Below are 22100 nucleotides of genomic sequence, written 5' to 3'. Positions count from 1 at the left end.
TGAAATCTGAAATGTGTCCTTTTCCCTTTAATTAATTCATTTATTTATTTATTTTCCCTTTATCTCAACTTTTTTCTCCACTCTCTCTCTTCTTTACTGTATATATGCATTTACACATCTATTTCTTTTTTTCTTTTCCCTGTCTCTTCTTTTCTTTTCTCTTCCATCTCACATATATCTTTCTTTGCTTATGCTCTTTCTCAAGTTCCAGTTGCTCCAGTTCATCCCCATTATTTCTAACACATACTGTACATATAGACGCCTATAGACACGCATAGCTCAACACATATGCATACTCAAAGACACGCAATGTCCACATACAGATACACATACACACAGACACAAAAAAAAGATCTTCATTCCGTAGGATGGATATTCGCCACATCGCCACAGGCAGGCCGTCACTTGAAAACTCACAGTTGTCATCACGGAGCTTCATCACAAACTTCAACATGTTGTGACAAAGACAGAGTTGGATCAGGTCAACTGTGTAGGAGCAGTGGATCTGAATGTAAAACATGACATTTCCTGTTAGCAACAGAAGAATCTCATATTAGCACATGGATGTGTTCAGGGTCGGACTGGAAATCAGAAAGTCTAGTAGTAGTTTGGTTAATGTGTGCGTTGGAGTGAGAGCGATTCGATTTTTTTTATGGTAAATGACTGAAATCGATTGTCTAAAAACAACAATACGTTGCTGTTTATTTGCATTTAGAGTGAAGTGAGATGTGATCACAGGAGGTCACCTTTTAGGTTTAATTTACTGGAACTAAAGAAACACTCGGTTCAGTTCACAGTTTTTTTTTTTACAGAGTTTTCCTCCTTTAATAACTATCTTTGATAAGTGCTGACAGCAGCCAAGTTTAATTTAGGGCTGTAATCAAGTTACTCACAGAATTAACAGTGATTAGTGACAGCTGATACGACGCTAGTGGCGAGGCGAAAAGTGACGCCGAAGATGAGAAGCTGGCAGCTGAATGTTTCTGACACGGCTCGGCTAATGATTATGGGTGTTGGAGCTATATCGAGCATGTGCGACTTCCAGCCTCGGTGTTTCAACTCGGAGACGTTCACCAACACACTGTTATTCGCTGGCTCCTGAAGTGTTGCTCTGTCGGAGAGGAGCTGCAGCACTGAAACCTGATACTGATCCCTGAGATCAGCTTCAGACTTAAAGATGGCTTCATGCTGAGAGGCAGCGTCAGATGTTGTGTGTGAAGATTCCTCATCACGTTTTGTCACTTCATCACTTTATTTGTTTTATTACTTCCTTGTGTCCTCTAAAGACCTTGAGGTCGATAAGAAGCTACCAAGGTGCTGAAAGTGGATCAGATTCGGGACATTGTCGCTTTTGGGGACGGAAGGAAAATACACAAACACATTGTAAGATATTAAACCAGAAGTTTCCATAACAGACTTAGATTTAAAGAGACCCCGAGGAGTTTGCTTTTGGTTATAAAAGAGTCTCATATTAATGTGGATGAATCTACATTACCCACACTTGTTGTTAATGGGTCCATTTTTGATAAATATATTGTTTTGTCTTTATAGTTATTTTGATATTATCATTTAGTGGATCGCCTTTTATGGTTGGAACTACGACGGTATCTGATCGTCTTCCAACCTCCGACTTTCATTTTTGATCAATGAAAACATTCTTGGTAAATGTTTTCACTTTCGTCCGTCTTGCGCCGGTCCAAGAATTTCACAGTGCACGCGGAGGCTCATGGGAAATGCAGTGTGAAAACACTTTGCTTTCCGAAACTCCTCGTAGTCCCTTTAAAGCCCCACTATGTAAGATTCGTGGTACTGGCACTCTGGTTGAGAAGAGCAACTGTCTGCTACCTTGTTCCTAGAGAAGCACAGTAGCCAACTTAAATTTTTTGCCGGTACCGATTCAAGTATCCCTATGCTGATCATGACGTAATTAACACAAATGCCAAACAAAGCAAAATGATCTGATGACATTTATGTCCAAATGTTCATGAAAAACACTCCTGGTGAGCTTTGCTTTTGCTCTCCACTGTCTAAAGATGGAGACACTGTGGTGATATTTCCTGCAGTGTGACAGCAGCTCGCTACAGACCTACAGGTCTTTCAGACATTGTCCTGTCAGTTCTCCTTCACTGGGATTTCTAACTGACACTTTGGACAGTGGACATTTCAAACTGGAAGTACTTCTTTATCTTCTATCGGTCTTTAATAAACTGTGAGCCGGAGCCCAGAGTTGGGCTCAGAGGTGTTTGTAGAACAAGTTCGTTGAAATCTTATTTTAAGTGTTGTAAAAGTTTTTTTTTTTTTGCAAAACCTTTCTCTTATCTAACTTTGATGGCTCTGTATTGAGTTGGTGTCTGATGTGGTACATTAACATTGTTGTGTTAGGTTTTTTTAAGTGAGCCATGAGCTGAACAGTTTTTGGAGCCACCGTTTTATATTTTCCAACATGTTCAGTGCTTCATTTACTTAGAGGAGTCTGTGGTTGGTGAGTGTGATCTGAAGGCGTGAAGGGTCAGAGAGCCAATGAGCTCTGGGAGAGTTTCCACTTGGCCTAATAAGTCCAGATCTGACACACGAATGAAGTTCAGAGTGTTTTACAAGATGTCGGTGTGTTTATTTATTTTCATGGATTTTTCTCGGGGGTGCCCAAACTTTTGCCGCTGGTTTGCTGTTAGTTTTGGCACTTGCACCGTACGCCTTGACATCGGAGACACTCTGGTATCGATCTGTGTGTGGACGGCGCTTTCTGCTCTTTCATCAAGATTACATCAGTATCCTCGCAGTCCTACTGCTGCTGCTGAGGTACGACGTGGAAGCAGCAGCTACAGTAGATGTATTATGTACACAGCTGTGTCAGCAGCGATAACATTGATGGCTGCGTTGTGGTTAAAGATAGACTGAAGCTCCTAATTCTGTCTAATTTCTGTTCTTATTCTAGAGTGAAGGCAGCAGTGGGAATGATTTACATTTTTATAAAGTCCAGGTAATGATGATGCTAATTGTCAGTGATGCTGATAATGTCTGTAGTTCGCACCATGAATGAACTGTTATCTGGAGCTGGAAGAGGAACACAAGCACAAAGCAGCAATTGTTGTCTTGGTGTTTTTCAGATATTATTGATATAATCTTATCGTCTCTATGTTGATCACTTGTGTTTATGATTTAATAGACACAACTGAACCTCTGTGGGTTCAAATGTAGGCTAAACATATGAATTATTTCCCAATAATCAATTCGGTATATTATTGGATTCTATTAAAGATTTGAATACTTCCATACTTAAAGGTAGAGTCTGGAGTTTTGTTCATTGCAGTTTGTAAACAAAACATTGAAACTCGGCCCCTCCTCTCGGGCTCAACTGTGTAGCCTCCTGCCCCTGCCAGCAGCGGTTGTCAAGACCGGTAGGAAAAGAAATACAGTCCGAGTGAAACGCTGGAACTGTGGGCCGATAGCCGGTCGTCACCAACAACAGGAGCCTCCAGTGTTGTGTTGTTATGACGTTGTGGTGAGCTGGGAAGAGGGTGTTAGCGGCAGATGCTAACCGCTACCGCTAGCCGAAGTTAGCATCGAGCTAGCTCACCACAGCCCTCATATTTGTTACCACTTGAGGCTGTAGTCGGGTATCGGTCCGGGGCTCCAGCGCATCACTCGGACTGTATTTATTTTTCTTTGCGGTCCTGACTGCTGCTGCTGAGAGAGAGAGATGTGCTAGCACTCGTTAGCATCTGGGACAGCTAGTGCCACCCAGAAACGTCCACGTGCACAACAAAACAAAGCAAAAGACCAAAATACAGGCAGTAGGAGGGCACCACACAGGACTAGAAGCCCATAGGTGATGATTAAGATGGGTTTCACTTGTATAGGTCTAACGTTTATTTTTGGGCGCAAAACTCCAGACTCAACCTTTAAACTAAGTATTTTGAGTATATAAGTGCGTCTCAATTCACAAGTAGGCTATGTCAAAATGCAGTGTACTGTAAGAACCCGGATGGTTCACTCAAAACGGTCCACAAGTTGATTGTGTACCGGTAGGCCAAAGTTTTCCGCCAGTAAGAGGAGCCGGCTCACACGGCGGCGTAATCTCCACCTCACATTAAACAGGTGGCGCACCAGATCAAAGAAAAAAAGGACGAGTAAGGCGTTCATTATCGCTAATTGAAATAACAAACCGGTAGATGAATTGACGAGTTGATAGCATTAGTCTAAAAAAAAAGAAAACATTGGCACCCATTGTGATCGTTAGTTCCAGTGAGTGCACAACAACAGTATTTGATTGGAGACAGCACTCGCGCACTGCAGAAGTATGTATAGTAAACTGTACTCATGGAAGTATTGGAATTGACACACAGCACTAGTACTTTGATTCATTATGTTTTTTGTTTCTAGAGACTTTATATCACATCATAAATACTAAAAATACAGCACGTACAGTACAGGCCGATATATTATTCTTGTACCTGTTGTAGCTAAAGAAAATAAACATAAATTCAGTTATTATAGAGTAAAATCAATAAGTCTGTTGTCATAGTTAATGTAAATAAAGTATACTGTTACAATGAAACCAATCATTAAGCAGCAATTAAAATGTTATATGATAGAAGAAACAAACTTAAACAACACAATTAAGCTACAATATCAGACGATGATTCTTGTGGAACATGTTATTTATTCTCAGGTTGATCTGTTTATTTGAGTTTTCGTGTGCAAACAAACAATTCAGTCACTTTGCATTCAGGTATACAAGTCATAGTCAGATATAAATGTGCAGCTGTTTTTCTTCAGTGTATCCTCACCAGAATTTATTATACAAGATAAAAACCAATGAAACAGCCTGATTCTCCAGACTTGTTCTTACTGAATCATCCACACAGAGAGGCACTAAAGCAGTTCATGGAAATATATGAGTAACACAAGCTCCACAAATGTGTATATTTTAAACACCCCGGGTGGTGCATTAAATCAGTGATCATATTGAGTAGATGTTACCTTTTTACCCACAGCACGCTGAGATAATGTCACACTTAACCATAACTCCCCTCTAAACTATATCCTTCTTGTTACTGCATATGTTTGTCCGTCCAGTCCTCAGCCTTCACAGAACCTCTTCAGATTTAGTACTAACGTTAACTTGACGTCAAAGATGAACTGATTACATGGAGAAAAACCAGCACACTCAAAAATCCTTTAGGAAAGTTTAAATCAGCAGAGCACCAGGACAGGCAGGACACAGACGTTTCGACCAAAGTCTTTTTCAATATGGAACCATGGTGCCAGAAGTGACGTTTAAGTACCATCAGACTTATTACAACAGGTGTGTAAAGAACAAACCAATTCCACAAGGAGACAGTCAACACACAGGGTGATAGGCTAAATCGTAGAAAATTCAATATAACAAACAACAGTAATATAAATACAGGGTATCCGCAGGGTCTTGAAAAGTATTAAAAGGTGATAAATCAATTTTGGGAAAATTAAGACCCTTAAAAAGTATTAAAAAGTCTTTTCACAACTTTATAAAGTCTTAAATTTTGAAGGTATTTTTTCTGAATTAGCTGTCCAAGAGTTTGAGTCCTAAAAAACATTGTAAAAGTGTGTGAATTTATTCATTTTATTAAAAAACAAAGATGAACCGGTACATAAAAAAGAAAAGAATTAAGTTGTGTTTTTTGAGAGTAGCCTAGCCTATTTTGAATTCTGTTGTATCATAGTGGTCTATAGTCTTTATCACAAACTAAAACTGTTGATGTAAATGGTTACAGCTTGAAGTGGCGGAGAGGTATTGAAAAATATTGAGAAGGTCTTGAAAAAGTCTTAAAAAGGTATTAGAAATAACTTCAAGATTCCTGTATATACCCTGAAATACAAAGTATGTAAATAAGTAAATAGTAGAAGATAGATTAAAGTGCACCTAAAACTGTTGCTAAATCACATCCTAAATGTACAATACAATATATAAAGTCAAGTCACAGTTTATTTATAGAGCACATTTAAAACAACCTCAGTCGACCAAAGTGCTGTACAGTTGCAAAAGCACAATATAGTTAATCATAAACAATACAACAAACAAAAACAACACAAGGGATAATAATCATTCACCCCTAAAGACAAATGAGCGAGCATAAAGATAAGTATCAATACCTAAGCAAACACCCAGATAATTTTACAGTGAAGTAAATAAAGTACAAGAAGACAAAATTGTGCACAGATAGTAATTAAAGATATAAAGAAATAAAAGCCACAACAGTGACGTGCACCTCCACAAGTTTTGTGTTTTTCGGTGAGGCTGCTTGCTTTTTTCTTTTACTGATTACATTCACACATCTCATACGACTCACCTGAAACTCACCCTGACACCTGTGCAGAGGTGATTCTATTTTAGTTTAATTATAATCACATGAAGGATTTTAGTGATTCATAATAGATGAAAACTAAACAAAAGGGAACATAAAGACCTGCACCTGCTGCCGAGTCGACAGAGAAAAGAACAAACTGTTTTTTTGTTTTCGTATCCTGTGCAAACATCTCGTACCTGCGAACAGTCGAGACTCCATCCTGTCTGATGTGTCAGAGCCGTTCTCACTCTTTAAGGATTCGCATGACGCAGTTTTATGATAAAGAACATCTGCTCCACCACGATCTATTTTTGGGGGTTTATTTTTTTTCCGAAAGACAAAGTAGTTTGTGGAAAATGAGGGACGTGCGGTGAGAACGAGCGTCAGAGGTCGTAGACAGATGGCGCGTGAAGTGGGAGGTGGTGGAGACATGAGGCGAGGGGAGAGAGAAGGAGGGAGAAGGATGTGGCGGAGGAGTCGCTCACCAGGCGGCGAGGGAGAAGGGAACAGTATAAAGAAGACATTAGTAATCTCCCCAGTTTGTGTTAACAGAGGGGATGTGCTGGCTCTTTTTGTGTCCGTCTATCACTATCTCTTATCCTATTGACAAAGCGTGCGGTGTCCTGAAAGCTGCGCCCGGGCACAAGGCCAGCCTGCTGAGCCTAAGAGGAGCACAGAGTCATTGATATGGGGGATTATCTCTTATTATGGTCATGCCTCACTTTGCACCCAACCCCACCTCACATCACATCACATCACAGGACTGGGACTGCAGGCAACCACACACACACACAAATGCAGCAGCAGCTTTACACATGCTTTACTAACCAAGCCAGTGTGTGTTTGAGCTCGCACGGCTCAGGAGCCTATCTCACACATCAGACACCCTTCCAGATAGGCCTTATCAGGAGGTAAAAAAAGATGCCAAGTGCTGCAGAGACTCATCCCTCCTGCTCTATTTCACCCCCGACAGGAGGAGCCATATGTGATGTTCAAGAAGTCTGACAAGCCGCTGTACGGGAACGACCGCTTCGAGGGCTACTGCATAGACCTGCTGAGGGAGCTGGCCAACATCCTGGGCTTCACTTACGAGGTTCGTCTGGTGGAAGACGGGAAATACGGCGCCCAGGACGAGAACACGGGCCAGTGGAACGGCATGATCAAGGAGCTCATGGACCACGTGAGTGAATCGTGGTCAAAGAATCAGTTTATCATTTTTCTAAAAGCATCATTCCAGTTTATAAAACCTGGGTTTTAGTTACTAAATGTTATTTGATGAGGCTCAGCAAGAAACAAAAATCAGATGATCAAACACATTTATTAAGACTAAAGAGGTGGTTCCCAGCCACTGGTAGGGCGTGATGGTGGGCTGACAAATAATTTTGACACAATAAACAGTCATTTTTTATTAAAAGTTGTAATATATTAAACAGTACGGAAGCGTATTGCATTCACTTGAAAAAAAAAACAACTAATTTTTCCTGGGTAATTTATTTTTTATTTTCTGACAAATTTTTTTTCCTGTTTTTTGTGGTAACTTTTTTTCAGAGTAATTTTTTTTCTTCTGACTTAACGAGATTTCAAAATCCCGCGAGAAGCTCCCACCTGCAGGTAATGTTTAACGCAGTCAAGCCTCCACTTCATCATGGATCTATTAGATCTATTAGATCCATATTAGATCCATGATATGTATTTGCTCCACTTCAAAAAGTACAGTCGATCTATCCAAGGCATTGTTTTGTGCTAGACCTATAAAGCGCGTGTAAGGACTGATTTCAAAATAAAGGTGACCTTCCAAAACAAATTCAAATGATTTGCAAGGTGATGTCGACTTTCAGAGGAAAAGCCCACTAATTTTTCTTATTTTCAATGTGTTTCCTGTAAATTCAGATTGATATTGAAAGGAGACTACCTGTCATTACAGAACACCACATCAGAGAGTGTCACCTTTATTTTGAAATCAGTCCTTATGTTACTTGCAGGTGGGACCTTCTTGGGGGATTTTGAAATATCATTAAGTCAGAAAAAAAATCATTCTGAAAAACAGGAGGAAAAAAATTACCACAAAAAACTGTTTTTTTTTTGTCAGAAAACCAGAAAAAAATCAGAAACACTGAAAAAAATAAAACCTCAGAAAAACAGGAGGAACAAAATTACTCAGAAAAAAGGTGGAAAAAAAATAGTCAGAAAAAATAATTAGATTAAAAAAAACAACCACAAAATAAATTACTTTTTTTTTCTTCAAGTGAATGCAATATGCGTCCATAAAACAGAACTATCATTAAAAACCAATAACATTAAGATCAAGCCTGTTACGGTGATAAAGCAAAGCTGGACCACATCATAAACTGCTGCTATTGTTGATGTCTCTGATTCTGCACTAAAAGGTTGCATCCATGCCTCCAACTGAAGTGTCTCAGCAGTGAACAGCTGTTTAGCAACAGGAAGAATTAAAGGGAAAAAGTCAAGAGACAGATGGTGAACGACAAGCGATCTCTCTCCCAGTCAGACAAACAACAAAAACTGAACTTCTCCTGTTTTCAGTTTTAATTATCATCATTAAAGTAAGAGGTGGCTCGATCTGTTACTGGACCAGATGGGAGACCACCAACAACTTTGAGATTTTAAAATAGGCCATGATTAGGAAAAGGCTGGGAGTAACTGATCTAAAGCACGTCTGAAAATCTCAACATAACCAACCCATGACTGCACATGAAAACTGTAGCTGTGCCCGACCTCCCTAACTGGAAGCAGACTTGATGCAGTGTGTCCATGCGTAAAAAGCAAGACGATGAAGTTGAGTATGCAGATTAAAAACCACCTGATTTTCTGAGTGTGCTGTTTATCTACACTATTGTCCCATCATGCACAGAGGAAGCAGAGGAGCCGTTCACAGCAGCAAAATCAAATAAAAACAAAGTGGAAAATTAATCAAGTTGAACTGGTGATGGGAATCTACGGCTGGCAGATGGCACGCATTTGCTGTCATTTCCTGTTTATTTGGTTTTTTTCCTGTCAGATACAAGAAATTGTCAAACTGACTATAAACACAGTCTGGTGCAAAGTGCATTTTCTGAACAGTTAGAGAGCAGCAGTATGACTTAAAGACCTTGTACTAATGCACAATATTGAAGCAGGAAGTTGGTCTGTACAACATAAGTGGTATTAGCGTTCACTTGTAGGCAGACTTTAGGTTTCCTACACACCTATGTCTGAATATGTGAATGTGAAGAACTCGTTTTGTGCCAATGTAAAGACATGTGATCTTACTAAAGCCTCTAAAGAAGACGTCACCATGGGAAAGTTACTTATATGACTTTTACAGAGCTTTGTAGCTCAAATGGTATCTCCCCACATGCCTTCAAACTGCTGTTGTAAAACCCTCGATGAAGAAACCAAACCTGGTCAGAGATGTTGGGGCTAACTATAGACTCAGACCCAACCTTACATTCATTAGTAAGCAGGGCTGGGTATTATATTGCTATTGACTTACTGAATCAATTCAATTTTGAATCACAAGGTCCCGATTCGATTCGATTTTTCGATCTGATTCGATATTGATTCATTTAGAGATATTTCAGTTTTAATACCATTTTTGCTCGGCTATGAAAGAGGTTGTCACAGAACTAAGAAAGATGAAACTCTTAGATATCAATGTTTACATAAAGAATTGTCTCAAATTAAACAGTGCAACTCATTCAAGACAGTTGTGGGTGATAATCAGGATCAGGCACATCTAACAAAGGAAACGATCTGAGGATTTTATGAATCGATATCAGATCATTTAAATGAAGATCGATATGAATTGGGAAATCAACATCCAGTCTCAGTCTGTAGAACAAACCATAGCACAGAAAATGGTCAGGCTAAAACAATCAATGTGATTGGAGTTCACTCTGAAGTCTCAATTCTTGTCATCTAAGCGAAACAATTGATTATCATCATCTTGAAAAGTTGGTCAGTCTTTCTGACTCAGAGGAAACAGAGCTGTTCTGGTCCATTATTCTCCTCACAGTACAGGCTGCAGCTTGTTCACATCACCATAAGGTATAATGTATGTTTCTATGCAGATGACAAACGATTGTACGTCTCTAATGAACCAAATGATGATGCAGCTTGAAACTCCATTACAACACGTCTTCTATCAATAAATAGATGGATGAGCAATAGATTGTTAAAGTTAAATGAGGACTAAAATGAACTCCAACAGAAAAACTGTTCACTAACCTTGTAAACTGAGTCCCTGGATGAATTTGAGTTTAAATGTCAAGGAATTATCCTGCATTCGCTTCTAAGCTCCAGTCTCACATCAACAAGCTGTCAAAAACGTCAGTTTTCACCTGAGAACCAGCTGAAGTTCAACCATTTATAAACCAAAAAGATGCTGAAAAATTTATTCACACCTTCATATCAAACTGCCTCAATTACTGCAGTGCATTATCTCTTGGGCCTCCAATAGAAAAAAACAAAGAGACATGTAGCTCATTCAAAACTCTGCAGCTCGACTGTGAACTACAACCAAGAGAAGAGAACGCATCGGGCCTGTTCTAGCTTCCTGTTAGATTTAGATTAGATTTTAAGTTCCTCCTCCTCCTTATATTAAAAGGTCTTAGTGGACAATGACCAAGCTACAATGTTCACAACCTTGTTGACTACAGTCCTCTGGGAATACCATCCTCTACTGCTGCTTTATTGGTTGGATGCAGCCCTGGTCCATTATGAAACACAACCTATAGATATGAAGAAGAAGCTAACCAAGTGTTTTTAAAAGAAAGCCCAAACTTGATAACTTATTTTAATTTAAAGGGATACTTCACCCAAAATCGATAATTCACCAATCATCTACTCACTGTCATGCCAAGGAAGGGTTTGGAGAACTTTCGGAGTCATCAAAACGCTTTTGGAGTTCTGGGTGTTGGGGGGGTTCGGCTGGCAATGGATTTTCATATAATGGTGGCGGATAGAGTTCCCTTTTGAATCATCCACTTCGGTCAGAGGACGAGCAGTATGGAGGTATTTGGATGTTTCATAGTGTGTGTTTTGGACGATTCAAAGGTGAGCTCTATCTGCCGCCATTATATGAAAATCCGTTCCCAGCCAGACCCCCCCTGGAACTCCAAAAGCATTTTGATGACTCCAAAAGTTCTCCAAACCCTTCCTTGGCATGACGGTGAGTAGAAAATTGGTGAATTTCTGATTTTGGTGAAGTATCCCTTTAATGGTTCAATATTTTATTATTATTCCATACCTATTATTCCATGTACCATATCCGTACACACACACTGTGCCACACCTTTTGTTTGATAGATGCTGTACCATACCACAATAACAAACTAATCTAAGCTGCTACAATAACAAGTCAAAAAGCCTCATGAGACAATAACACATAATATTAATACAACCCATTGGAATTCCATTGAAGTTTCAGCACAATATTATGTTGTCACAGTTTTATTTTCAAGATTGGATGTTAAAAAAAACAAATGGTTGGAGCTGCCGGCGCCACCGCTGGTAGAAAATATAACAATAAATGTTCTGTGTAATATCATAAAGAGCTCTGCGAGCAAACACTATTGAATAAGATAATACAAATCTTCCATCTTGTTCAAGTGACAGTGAAACCAACAGTTGAGACAAAAAAGTAAACATATGTATAGTCTCAACAGTGTCACATCCCATCCAAATATGTTTTGCAACAAAAGGTGAAAAGCAAATAAAAGGCCGTTCGCTCACTCCACCTCAACACATCCTGCACTGAACCAATAACAGACCACTAAAACTCACTTTCAAGACACTAACTTACTTCATGACCTGTTTAAATCATGTAAATCACCTTCTCAGCATCTATCGCACATCCACATGTTTGTCTGTAAGTGAAAAAGAAATGTGATGGAAGGAGGAGGTGAAGAACATGAGATAAAAAGAAGAGTAGGCAGTAACAACCGGCCCTGAGAGGGAGTACAGCGATGCAAGCGGAGCATAGATTCTGTCATGACTTGATTCCCCTACAGAGCTTATTAAAACACACACACACACAAGCACGCACACAATCTGCTCACAGTGTAGATCATTACACCCGACAAAGTCCCAGTTAGGATAAACTGCATGGGCAGGAAAAATAGCGGCCGCTGCACGCCCAATAGTCAATATCTGACCCCATTAGAGGCAGCACCCACGAAGGGTCAAGTCTCCCTTAACTCTTCCAGACATGTCTTCTGTGGCCGCAGTGATTGGCTGTCGTGACAGTCTTTTCATGGGTGAAGGGCCCAATCCCCTGTGAGATGATGTTCAGCATGGGTTTGTCCCACTTATTGCTTAGACAGGCTTGACTTAGACAGATGGTTATTGCAGCAGACAGGGCCTCGGGAGACTGGGGAGTGTGGACTCACAGAAGAAGTTCAGTTGAGGAGGAAATGCTGAATAGTGCTGAACAAATTGGAAACATCCTGTCAGAGGAGTTTAATAAAATGATCTTTGGTCTGTCTAATGCTCAAAGTGGAGTAAACACATCTATCCACACTTTGTAGGGTTGTGTTAGAGAAGCTGAGGGATTCTGTTTCTCCACTGTTTCCTGACCTGGTTTGGAGCTCCAGGTATTATCTGGTATTATCTATCACATCATAACAAGGATGCCCACTTACTAACACTGCAGTTGCAATCATATTGATACTGCAGCTGTATCAAACAACACTTACTGTACATAATACAAAAAAAGGTTATGTTAAAGACTCCCTAAACCAAAAATTGAATTTTTGAAATTATCAACATGTCAGTGTGGTGTTTGGGGTCTGCTACAAGACATTTCAACAGATGTTCAATAACAGTATCAGTGGATGACGTGGCCGAGAGGCGTTATCGCCGCCTTGAATGTGGGAGACCAGGGTTTGAATCTAAGTGTGAGCTTTATGTTTTAAAATCGCTCCTCCGTCTCCTCTGCCCCCGCTGACGCGCACCACCATTACCGAGCAACCCGGAGGCGGTGGGCGGACGCAAGTCTTGATGCATTTGCGTACTCATGGATATTCATATAACCTGGATTTTTCAATGAGGGAGTAATAGTAGACGTGTTTTTAGCCTCTTTGAGAGTTTTTTTTAAACAACTTTTTTCTGGGAAAACAATTTTAATCCAAAAATAGTCATAGCAGAGCATTTTCACACATTTTAAAATGCCTCTTTAGGGGGACTTTAAAGGGGAACTATGCAAGTCCGGTCTCTTTTCCGCTGTTTTGCTAACCCTCCTCTCGGCCATGTGCCTTTTTTTTTTTTTTTAACAAAGCTGACAAGACAGTAATCCGTGGAGCAGTGGATAACGTTATATATCATGCATGCGTTACGTATATATTTGTCTAGTCTTATCGGTCATAACCAAGAGATTATGGGTTACGGGTAGGGCTGGGCGATAAAACGATAACGATATATATCGCGATATAACTTTACTCAATAGCAATATGAAACGTGGTCGATAGAAAGTCGATAGGTTTCATTCATTCATGTTTTGAAACAGCCAATGAAAACGAGAGTTGCGCCGCGCCAACACGTTCTCACTCCCAGTGCGTCAACCCCCTGACGAACGGTCACTGTCCCTCCTCGTCACATGCCTGACTCATTAGGTACCCGTTTTTCGTCATGAGGTGACGAGCGGGGATTTCAATTCATTCCAATGCAACCCCCTTCGCGGCGATATGTGACGCTCAGAGTAAAGTGATCCAGCCGACCGGACGCGGCGCTGAACGACGCACTGAGCTGGAAAACTTTTTTTCCCCTTTGAAGCTTTATTGAACCTGGTGTGTCTGACATAGCTTTCATCCAAGCCGTCATTTTGGTTATTATTTATTTACTGATCTTGGCGTTGGTGCAGAATAATAAATAAACAAACAAACAAACAAATAAATAAATTACATCCTTGTCGGAAGACCAGACGGGGTGGGGGTGTGTAATAAATAAATAAAGAAATAAATATTTTTGTCCCGTGCGTAATTGTCAAGATTCGCATTTCGATTTAACTCGCCTTTCTTCTTTTGTACGAGTTGTTGGACGACTGCATTTTCATTTTATTTACTTATTTCCCTGTCCTAAGTCATGTTTATGGATACACAGTTGAACATATTGTCATTTTACCCTCGGCATTTTCCCCCCACTTTGCTGAATATCTGTTGATTCATGTCATAAACACGTTTTGTTCATTAAAAATATGTGGTGTTTATTAAAAATATGTTGTTCATTCAAATCGGTTGTTGTTCATTGCAGAACAATAGAATATTAATACGGTGATTTATATACAGATATTGATCGCGCAGTGTGACCACAATCACTACGCACGGAGGCGTGAGGGACATTTGAAACAGCTGTATCAATCGTCCCTGCAGCGACTACTGACACTTCAACCTGTTTTGGCTCTAAACTTCAAAACTATGACATTGCATAGTTTAGGACCTGTTTATGTACGAATTCATCTGTTGTTAGGTCATATTATTATTGCATGAAACACACAATACAACTTTTGATCACAAAAAAACTACCGCACGTAACATTTTACTTTCCGTAGTAAAAAAAACAGGTTCGCGCTAATAACTTTTGAATGGCGTGACGTAATTTCACAAGCTTTCCCAGGATTGGTCGGTGTTGAGTGCTGAACTAGAGGATGTGACGTCATTGCAACGGCGCCACCATAGACTGCGACACTGCCATCTACGGCGTCTGGACGGAACTACAACACCTTAACAATGTGTTTTGTTAGTCAGTTGTGATCATGAGGAGTGGAAATTAAGCCATGTTGATTTAATTCAACAGCATGTGAATAAACAGTGAGGAATCAGAACAGTTAGACAGCTCTTTTTCAACAAAGTCCAAATAATTCAAGTAACTCAAGTCATATAGGCCTTTTTTTTTTTTTATTGCAGAAAACAACATTTCTCCCCCCTTCTCCCTCCTCCCGCCCAGGAACCTTAGTTTATAATATAGTGTAGAATGAACCCGTCCACTGTAGTAATGTTTATGCACAACTGCACCACTTTAGCCAGCTCCTTTATTTCTGGTTTTACATTGGACAAACTGATTAAGGCTCCATTTTCAGGAGACACAGCTATTCTTTAATAACTTCCACATTCGTTGGGTTACGTTCAGAGGTTTATCAGGGCAGGGCCTAGGGTCATCCAGTGTTAGCAATTACAGACCCATCTGACCTTCACAGGGGTCACAGGTCAACTTTTCATGTGAAATTTGACGATTTTTGCTATCAATTCAGGCATAAAACACCAATACTTGGAGCTGGGAAGCTGAAATCTTTAGATTCTAGTCCAGACCTTGGAGCAGATTGACGGTGCCAAATATCAGAGCTCTGCTCCACTCGGAAGTGTCCAAAATGGCCAAAAAGCAGTGTTCATTTCTAATCCCCCATTGTGTACAAGACTAAATTCAACAGATAGTCTTTAATAACTTCCACATGCTTTGAGCTGGAAGTCTGAAAGTTTCAGGGTTTTGTCAGGGGCCTAGGGCCACCCATTATCTGCAATTTCAGACCAATCCCACATTCAGAAGGGGTCAAAGGTCAAGGTTTAGTGTGAAATTTGACGATTTTTGCTATCAATTCAGGCATAAAACACCAATACTTGGAGCTGGGAAGCTGAAATCTTTAGATTCTAGTCCAGACCTTGGAGCAGATTGAAGATCAGAGCTGTGCTCCACTCAGAAGTGTCCAAAATGGCCATGGTAAGTGTCAAAGGTCACAGGGGTCAAACATCAAAGTTAATCCTAACAAAACACACACGCTTTAAGTAATCATCATGAAATTTAGATGAGTTGTATATCAGAGAGTCCTCTATCATTATATTGTATTCCCATTGCTCTGGGGGCCACGGTGGGCCCCTGGGGGCCACTTCGCTTTCCCATGCTCTCACAGATTTGGGTGTCGGGTCAGTGGATAAGGGCCTCACAATGAGTCCACAGGCCAAGTTTCAAGTGATTCGGTTGGTTTCTATGGAAACAGCGGCCTCCTGGAGACAGAGGAATGCGGCTGTTTGAAGCCCCGCCTCTCGAAAAGTAATGGCTCAATCAGGACCGAACGCACATCAACGCGTTCGTCTTGGGCCCCCGGAACCACTGATATCAAATTCAGAACTGTACGACTTTTAGAAATATATTTCATCCATTTCAGCTTTTCAGATTCAGAGCCTCTCAGACTTAATGCCTGAGAGACCTTCTGAGTCAGAAAAGCTGAAATGGATGAAATATATTTCTAAAAGTCGTACAGTTCTGAATTTGATATCAGTGGTTCCGGGGGCCCAAGACGAACGCGTTGATGTGCGTTCGGTCCTGATTGAGCCATTACTTTTCGAGAGGCGGGGCTTCAAACAGCCGCATTCCTCTGTCTCCAGGAGGCCGCTGTTTCCATAGAAACCAACCGAATCACTTGAAACTTGGCCTGTGGACTCATTGTGAGGCCCTTATCCACTGACCCGACACCCAAATCTGTGAGAGCATGGGAAAGCGAAGTGGCCCCCAGGGGCCCACCGTGGCCCCCAGAGCAATGGGAATACAATATAATGATAGAGGACTCTCTGATATACAACTCATCTAAATTTCATGATGATTACTTAAAGCGTGTGTGTTTTGTTAGGATTAACTTTGATGTTTGACCCCTGTGACCTTTGACACTTACCATGGCCATTTTGGACACTTCTGAGTGGAGCACAGCTCTGATCTTCAATCTGCTCCAAGGTCTGGACTAGAATCTAAAGATTTCAGCTTCCCAGCTCCAAGTATTGGTGTTTTATGCCTGAATTGATAGCAAAAATCGTAAAATTTCACACTAAACCTTGACCTTTGACCCCTTCTGAATGTGGGATTGGTCTGAAATTGCAGATAATGGGTGGCCCTATGCCCCTGACAAAACCCTGAAACTTTCAGACTTCCAGCTCAAAGCATGTGGAAGTTATTAAAGACTATCTGTTGAATTTAGTCTTGTACACAATGGGGGATTAGAAATGAACACTGCTTTTTGGCCATTTTGGACACTTCCGAGTGGAGCAGAGCTCTGATATTTGGCACCGTCAATCTGCTCCAAGGTCTGGACTAGAATCTAAAGATTTCAGCTTCCCAGCTCCAAGTATTGGTGTTTTATGCCTGAATTGATAGCAAAAATCGTCAAATTTCACATGAAAAGTTGACCTGTGACCCCTGTGAAGGTCAGATGGGTCTGTAATTGCTAACACTGGATGACCCTAGGCCCTGCCCTGATAAACCTCTGAACGTAACCCAACGAATGTGGAAGTTATTAAAGAATAGCTGTGTCTCCTGAAAATTGAGCCTTAATCAGTTTGTCCAATGTAAAACCAGAAATAAAGGAGCTGGCTAAAGTGGTGCAGTTGTGCATAAACATTACTACAGTGGATGGGTTCATTCTACACTATATTATAAACTAAGGTTCCTGGGCGGGAGGAGGGAGAAGGGGGGAGAAATGTTGTTTTCTGCAATTAAAAAAAAAAAAGGCCTATATGACTTGAGTTACTTGAATTATTTGGACTTTGTTGAAAAAGAGCTGTCTAACTGTTCTGATTCCTCACTGTTTATTCACATGCTGTTGAATTAAATCAACATGGCTTAATTTCCACTCCTCATGATCACAACTGACTAACAAAACACATTGTTAAGGTGTTGTAGTTCCGTCCAGACGCCGTAGATGGCAGTGTCGCAGTCTATGGTGGCGCCGTTGCAATGACGTCACATCCTCTAGTTCAGCACTCAACACCGACCAATCCTGGGAAAGCTTGTGAAATTACGTCACGCCATTCAAAAGTTATTAGCGCGAACCTGTTTTTTTTTACTACGGAAAGTAAAATGTTAGGTGCGGTAGTTTTTTTGTGATCAAAAGTTGTATTGTGTGTTTCATGCAATAATAATATGACCTAACAACAGATGAATTCGTACATAAACAGGTCCTAAACTATGCAATGTCATAGTTTTGAAGTTTAGAGCCAAAACAGGTTGAAGTGTCAGTAGTCGCTGCAGGGACGATTGATACAGCTGTTTCAAATGTCCCTCACGCCTCCGTGCGTAGTGATTGTGGTCACACTGCGCGATCAATATCTGTATATAAATCACCGTATTAATATTCTATTGTTCTGCAATGAACAACAACCGATTTGAATGAACAACATATTTTTAATAAACACCACATATTTTTAATGAACAAAACGTGTTTATGACATGAATCAACAGATATTCAGCAAAGTGGGGGGAAAATGCCGAGGGTAAAATGACAATATGTTCAACTGTGTATCCATAAACATGACTTAGGACAGGGAAATAAGTAAATAAAATGAAAATGCAGTCGTCCAACAACTCGTACAAAAGAAGAAAGGCGAGTTAAATCGAAATGCGAATCTTGACAATTACGCACGGGACAAAAATATTTATTTCTTTATTTATTTATTACACACCCCCACCCCGTCTGGTCTTCCGACAAGGATGTAATTTATTTATTTGTTTGTTTGTTTGTTTATTTATTATTCTGCACCAACGCCAAGATCAGTAAATAAATAATAACCAAAATGACGGCTTGGATGAAAGCTATGTCAGACACACCAGGTTCAATAAAGCTTCAAAGGGGAAAAAACGTTTTCCAGCTCAGTGCGTCGTTCAGCGCCGCGTCCGGTCGGCTGGATCACTTTACTCTGAGCGTCACATATCGCCACGAAGGGGGTTGCATTGGAATGAATTGAAATCCCCGCTCGTCACCTCATGACGAAAAACGGGTACCTAATGAGTCAGGCATGTGACGAGGAGGGACAGTGACCGTTCGTCAGGGGGTTGACGCACTGGGAGTGAGAACGTGTTGGCCGCGCTGAACCACTGGCTGAGCCAACCAGGTTAGATTGACACAGCACAGGAAGACTGTACACAGCACAACAACACGTGGTAATGTTTGGGCTGCTGCAGCCTGGCGTCAGCAGCGGGGCATCGTAAAAAAGAGAGAGAGAATGAGTGTTGCCTCGAAAGAAAAAATGGAGGAGAACGAGTGACCGCGAAAAGACGTGGTACGTCATGTTTACATTAACCCAGATTGATTGAACTCTAATATAGTAGGTGTAAACAACCCTAAACTTTAACCACGGAGACAGCAGGCAGTCGGGGCGGCTCGCCGTCACACATCAAAGGGAGCGCAGTCATGGCGTAGCCGCTCTGCTGCTGCTGCTGCTGCTCCTCACACCAGAGCGACACTGTTCAGCTGTGCCGACCTGAATACTGGCCACTTGCGAAGCAAACGCTAACCGCGGCGATTTCTCTTCCTATTTCTTTTTCAGCCGGGTTTAGGCTGAGAATGATCGCTAATTAGGCTGTCTTTACACTGCAGGTCTTGATGCCCAATTCCGATTTGTTGCCTATATCCAATTTTTTTGACGGTCTATTTACATGTTCTATCAGAAGTGACCCAGATCTGATAATCTGCATTTACACCTGCTGTGCTTGGATGAAACAACCCACTGGAAATAAACTAGTGATTTCAGGAAATTGTCACGTAATAATATAAGAATATTTTTAAACCAAGGTGAGTCTGGTGTTCAGAGTTTATATCCAACACGTCACTTACAAAGTGAACGTTACAAAATAACGTTAGTGAAGTGGCTGCGTGGAGCGGAGCTGCTGTGAGATGAGCAGCTGCGTGACGGTGACAGTTGTGCCACCGTTTGATCCTCCGTCGCTCACGTCGTGAGGATGGGGACAGCCTCACACATTTGTATACAATGTTTGTTTTTCCTCTCTTGATTTCTTATCGGCTCGGTTCAGTTTTTGCCGGTAGGAAAACGTGAAATCTGGTGTTTATCTCGCGCTCCCTCACTTGCCCTCGTATCGATCCGCATAGAAATGAATGTTACTGTAGTGGCTATATGAAAACAAGAACTAGTGAGGGGGAAAAAAACAGACGCGCGGACACCACAAAAATTATTTTTTTATTTATTTAAACCTTTATTTTAACTCGTTGGTCACTGAGGTTTCCCTCATTTACAGGGACGACGAGTTTATTAAACACTGTAACGCCTGTGACAGTGATTTCATTTTGATTTATTTCATTCATGGTATTCTCACATAGTTGCACATATACATTGTGTACACATTTAAATTCTGATTACAGCTGGCCACAGCTGGCCATGGTCCAGCTCAGCCCCACGTGTCAATCACGGACTACAGAGGTTCAGCGAGACGCGTGAGCACGTGAATTAATATTATCATTGATGACGTATGACACGCATTGCCAGGGAAGATCCGATCTGTCTGTTTAGACTGCAGACGCATTGGCAGAGATCCGATTTGTATCTGATTTATTTCCACATATAACAGGGGCCTGAATCTGATCTGACAATATCCGATTCCATGCGCATTTGTCCCGTTTACACATTCATGTTACAGATCCGATCTGAGCCACTTGAGAGAAAAAAATCGGAATTGGGCCACTTGAACCGTGCAGTGTAAAGACAGCCTTAGACGGGCCACGTCAGGTCCGGGTTTTAATTTTCACGTCCGTTTATAACTGTAGCAGCAGCAGAGAGATGGAGCAGCTCCTGTATGGGGAGCCTGGCTCTGACCTAACTCCTGTCTGATGTAATGTTAAAGAACGCCTGAACAGCGGAGTGATAATGTCTGTAAAAAGACCCAGTGCTGTTGTACTGTATATCAGCACTCATGTATGTCTCTTGTCCAATCAAATTATTTGGTTGAAAAATAATACCAGTTTTATTTATCTGAAACTGTTATTAGGCTACTCATAGACACAGTCGGCAAGCAAGGAAACGTCACTTCCGGTTAGGGCCGTGGGGGAAAACAAACCGTTTTCCCCATACACACTCATGCAAAAAGGCGGCATTTTAAACCTTTGTCAAACGCTTGTTCGCCGTCCTGTCTTAGTTTTAATCACATGTATATGCTGACAAAGAGCTATATATTAGAAAACTCATCACGATCTGGGTCGATTGCTGTCCGTACATCTTAAAATATAAAGTTTTCACAGCCATAGCCTACACCGAGTCAGCAGGGTCGGCAACCTTCACTTCCGGTCAGAGCGTTACACGTTTGGAGAAGATGAGCGAAGTTCCGATATAAAAGTTCAGGTTGTGGTTTTTGAATTTATTTGCGGTGCAAAATAATACACAATAACTCAGGCAGTGTCTACGAGTGTCTAGAGCCGGCCGGCGGCGCCTAAGAGAGCGTCAGAGAGACAAATATGACTGACTGTGAAATACCTAATATTTTTAAATGTACGGACAACAATCGACCCAGATCGTGATGAGTTTCTAAAAATATAGCTCTCTGTCAGCATATACATGTGATTAAAACTAAGACAGGACGGCGAAAAAGCCTTTGACAAAGGTTTAAAATGCCGCGTTTTTGCATGAGTGTGTATGTGGGACACGGCTTGTTTTACCCCACAGCCCTAACCGGAAGTGACGTTTCCTTGCTTGCCGACTGTGTCTATTGCTTTTATATGTTAATCATTACATCTGAAATGTTCAATTTTTGACGAAAAATAAATATTTAAATCAGAAATAACCTTCTGATATCTTCAAATCTCACTTGTGAGTATGATGGAACATTTAGGCTTGACAAAAACAGTGACTTGAGTCCTATCGTGATATATATCGATATCGACTGATATGAAAAAAATTATCGTGATAGGATTTTTTCTCATATCGCCCAGCCCTAGTTACGGGGCGTGTTACGTTTGTGTAGCAGTGCCACAGAGACGAGAGCTGGGACACCGGGTCGGAGGCTCTGATC

At 41.0% G+C, this 22100-nt stretch overlaps 1 protein-coding gene across 3 annotated transcripts in view; it reads left to right on the top strand.

Annotated features, from left to right (window-relative positions):
- The window catches only part of grik2 (glutamate receptor, ionotropic, kainate 2), a 322650-nt gene that overhangs the window by 225881 nt on the left and 74669 nt on the right, over nucleotides 1-22100 (top strand). For all 3 annotated transcript variants that reach the window (XM_085803022.1, XM_085803021.1, XM_085803023.1), the window contains exon 10: nucleotides 7303-7509. In XM_085803022.1, the coding sequence (XP_085659148.1) occupies nucleotides 7303-7509 (207 nt within the window). The remainder of the gene's footprint in view (nucleotides 1-7302; nucleotides 7510-22100) is intronic.

The sequence above is a fragment of the Trachurus japonicus genome, chromosome 16, assembly GCF_045865225.1.
Source record: "Trachurus japonicus isolate A0001 chromosome 16, Traja_1.0".
Classification (NCBI taxonomy): Eukaryota; Metazoa; Chordata; class Actinopteri; order Carangiformes; family Carangidae; genus Trachurus; species Trachurus japonicus.
This window is presented reverse-complemented; position numbering and strand designations above follow the sequence as displayed.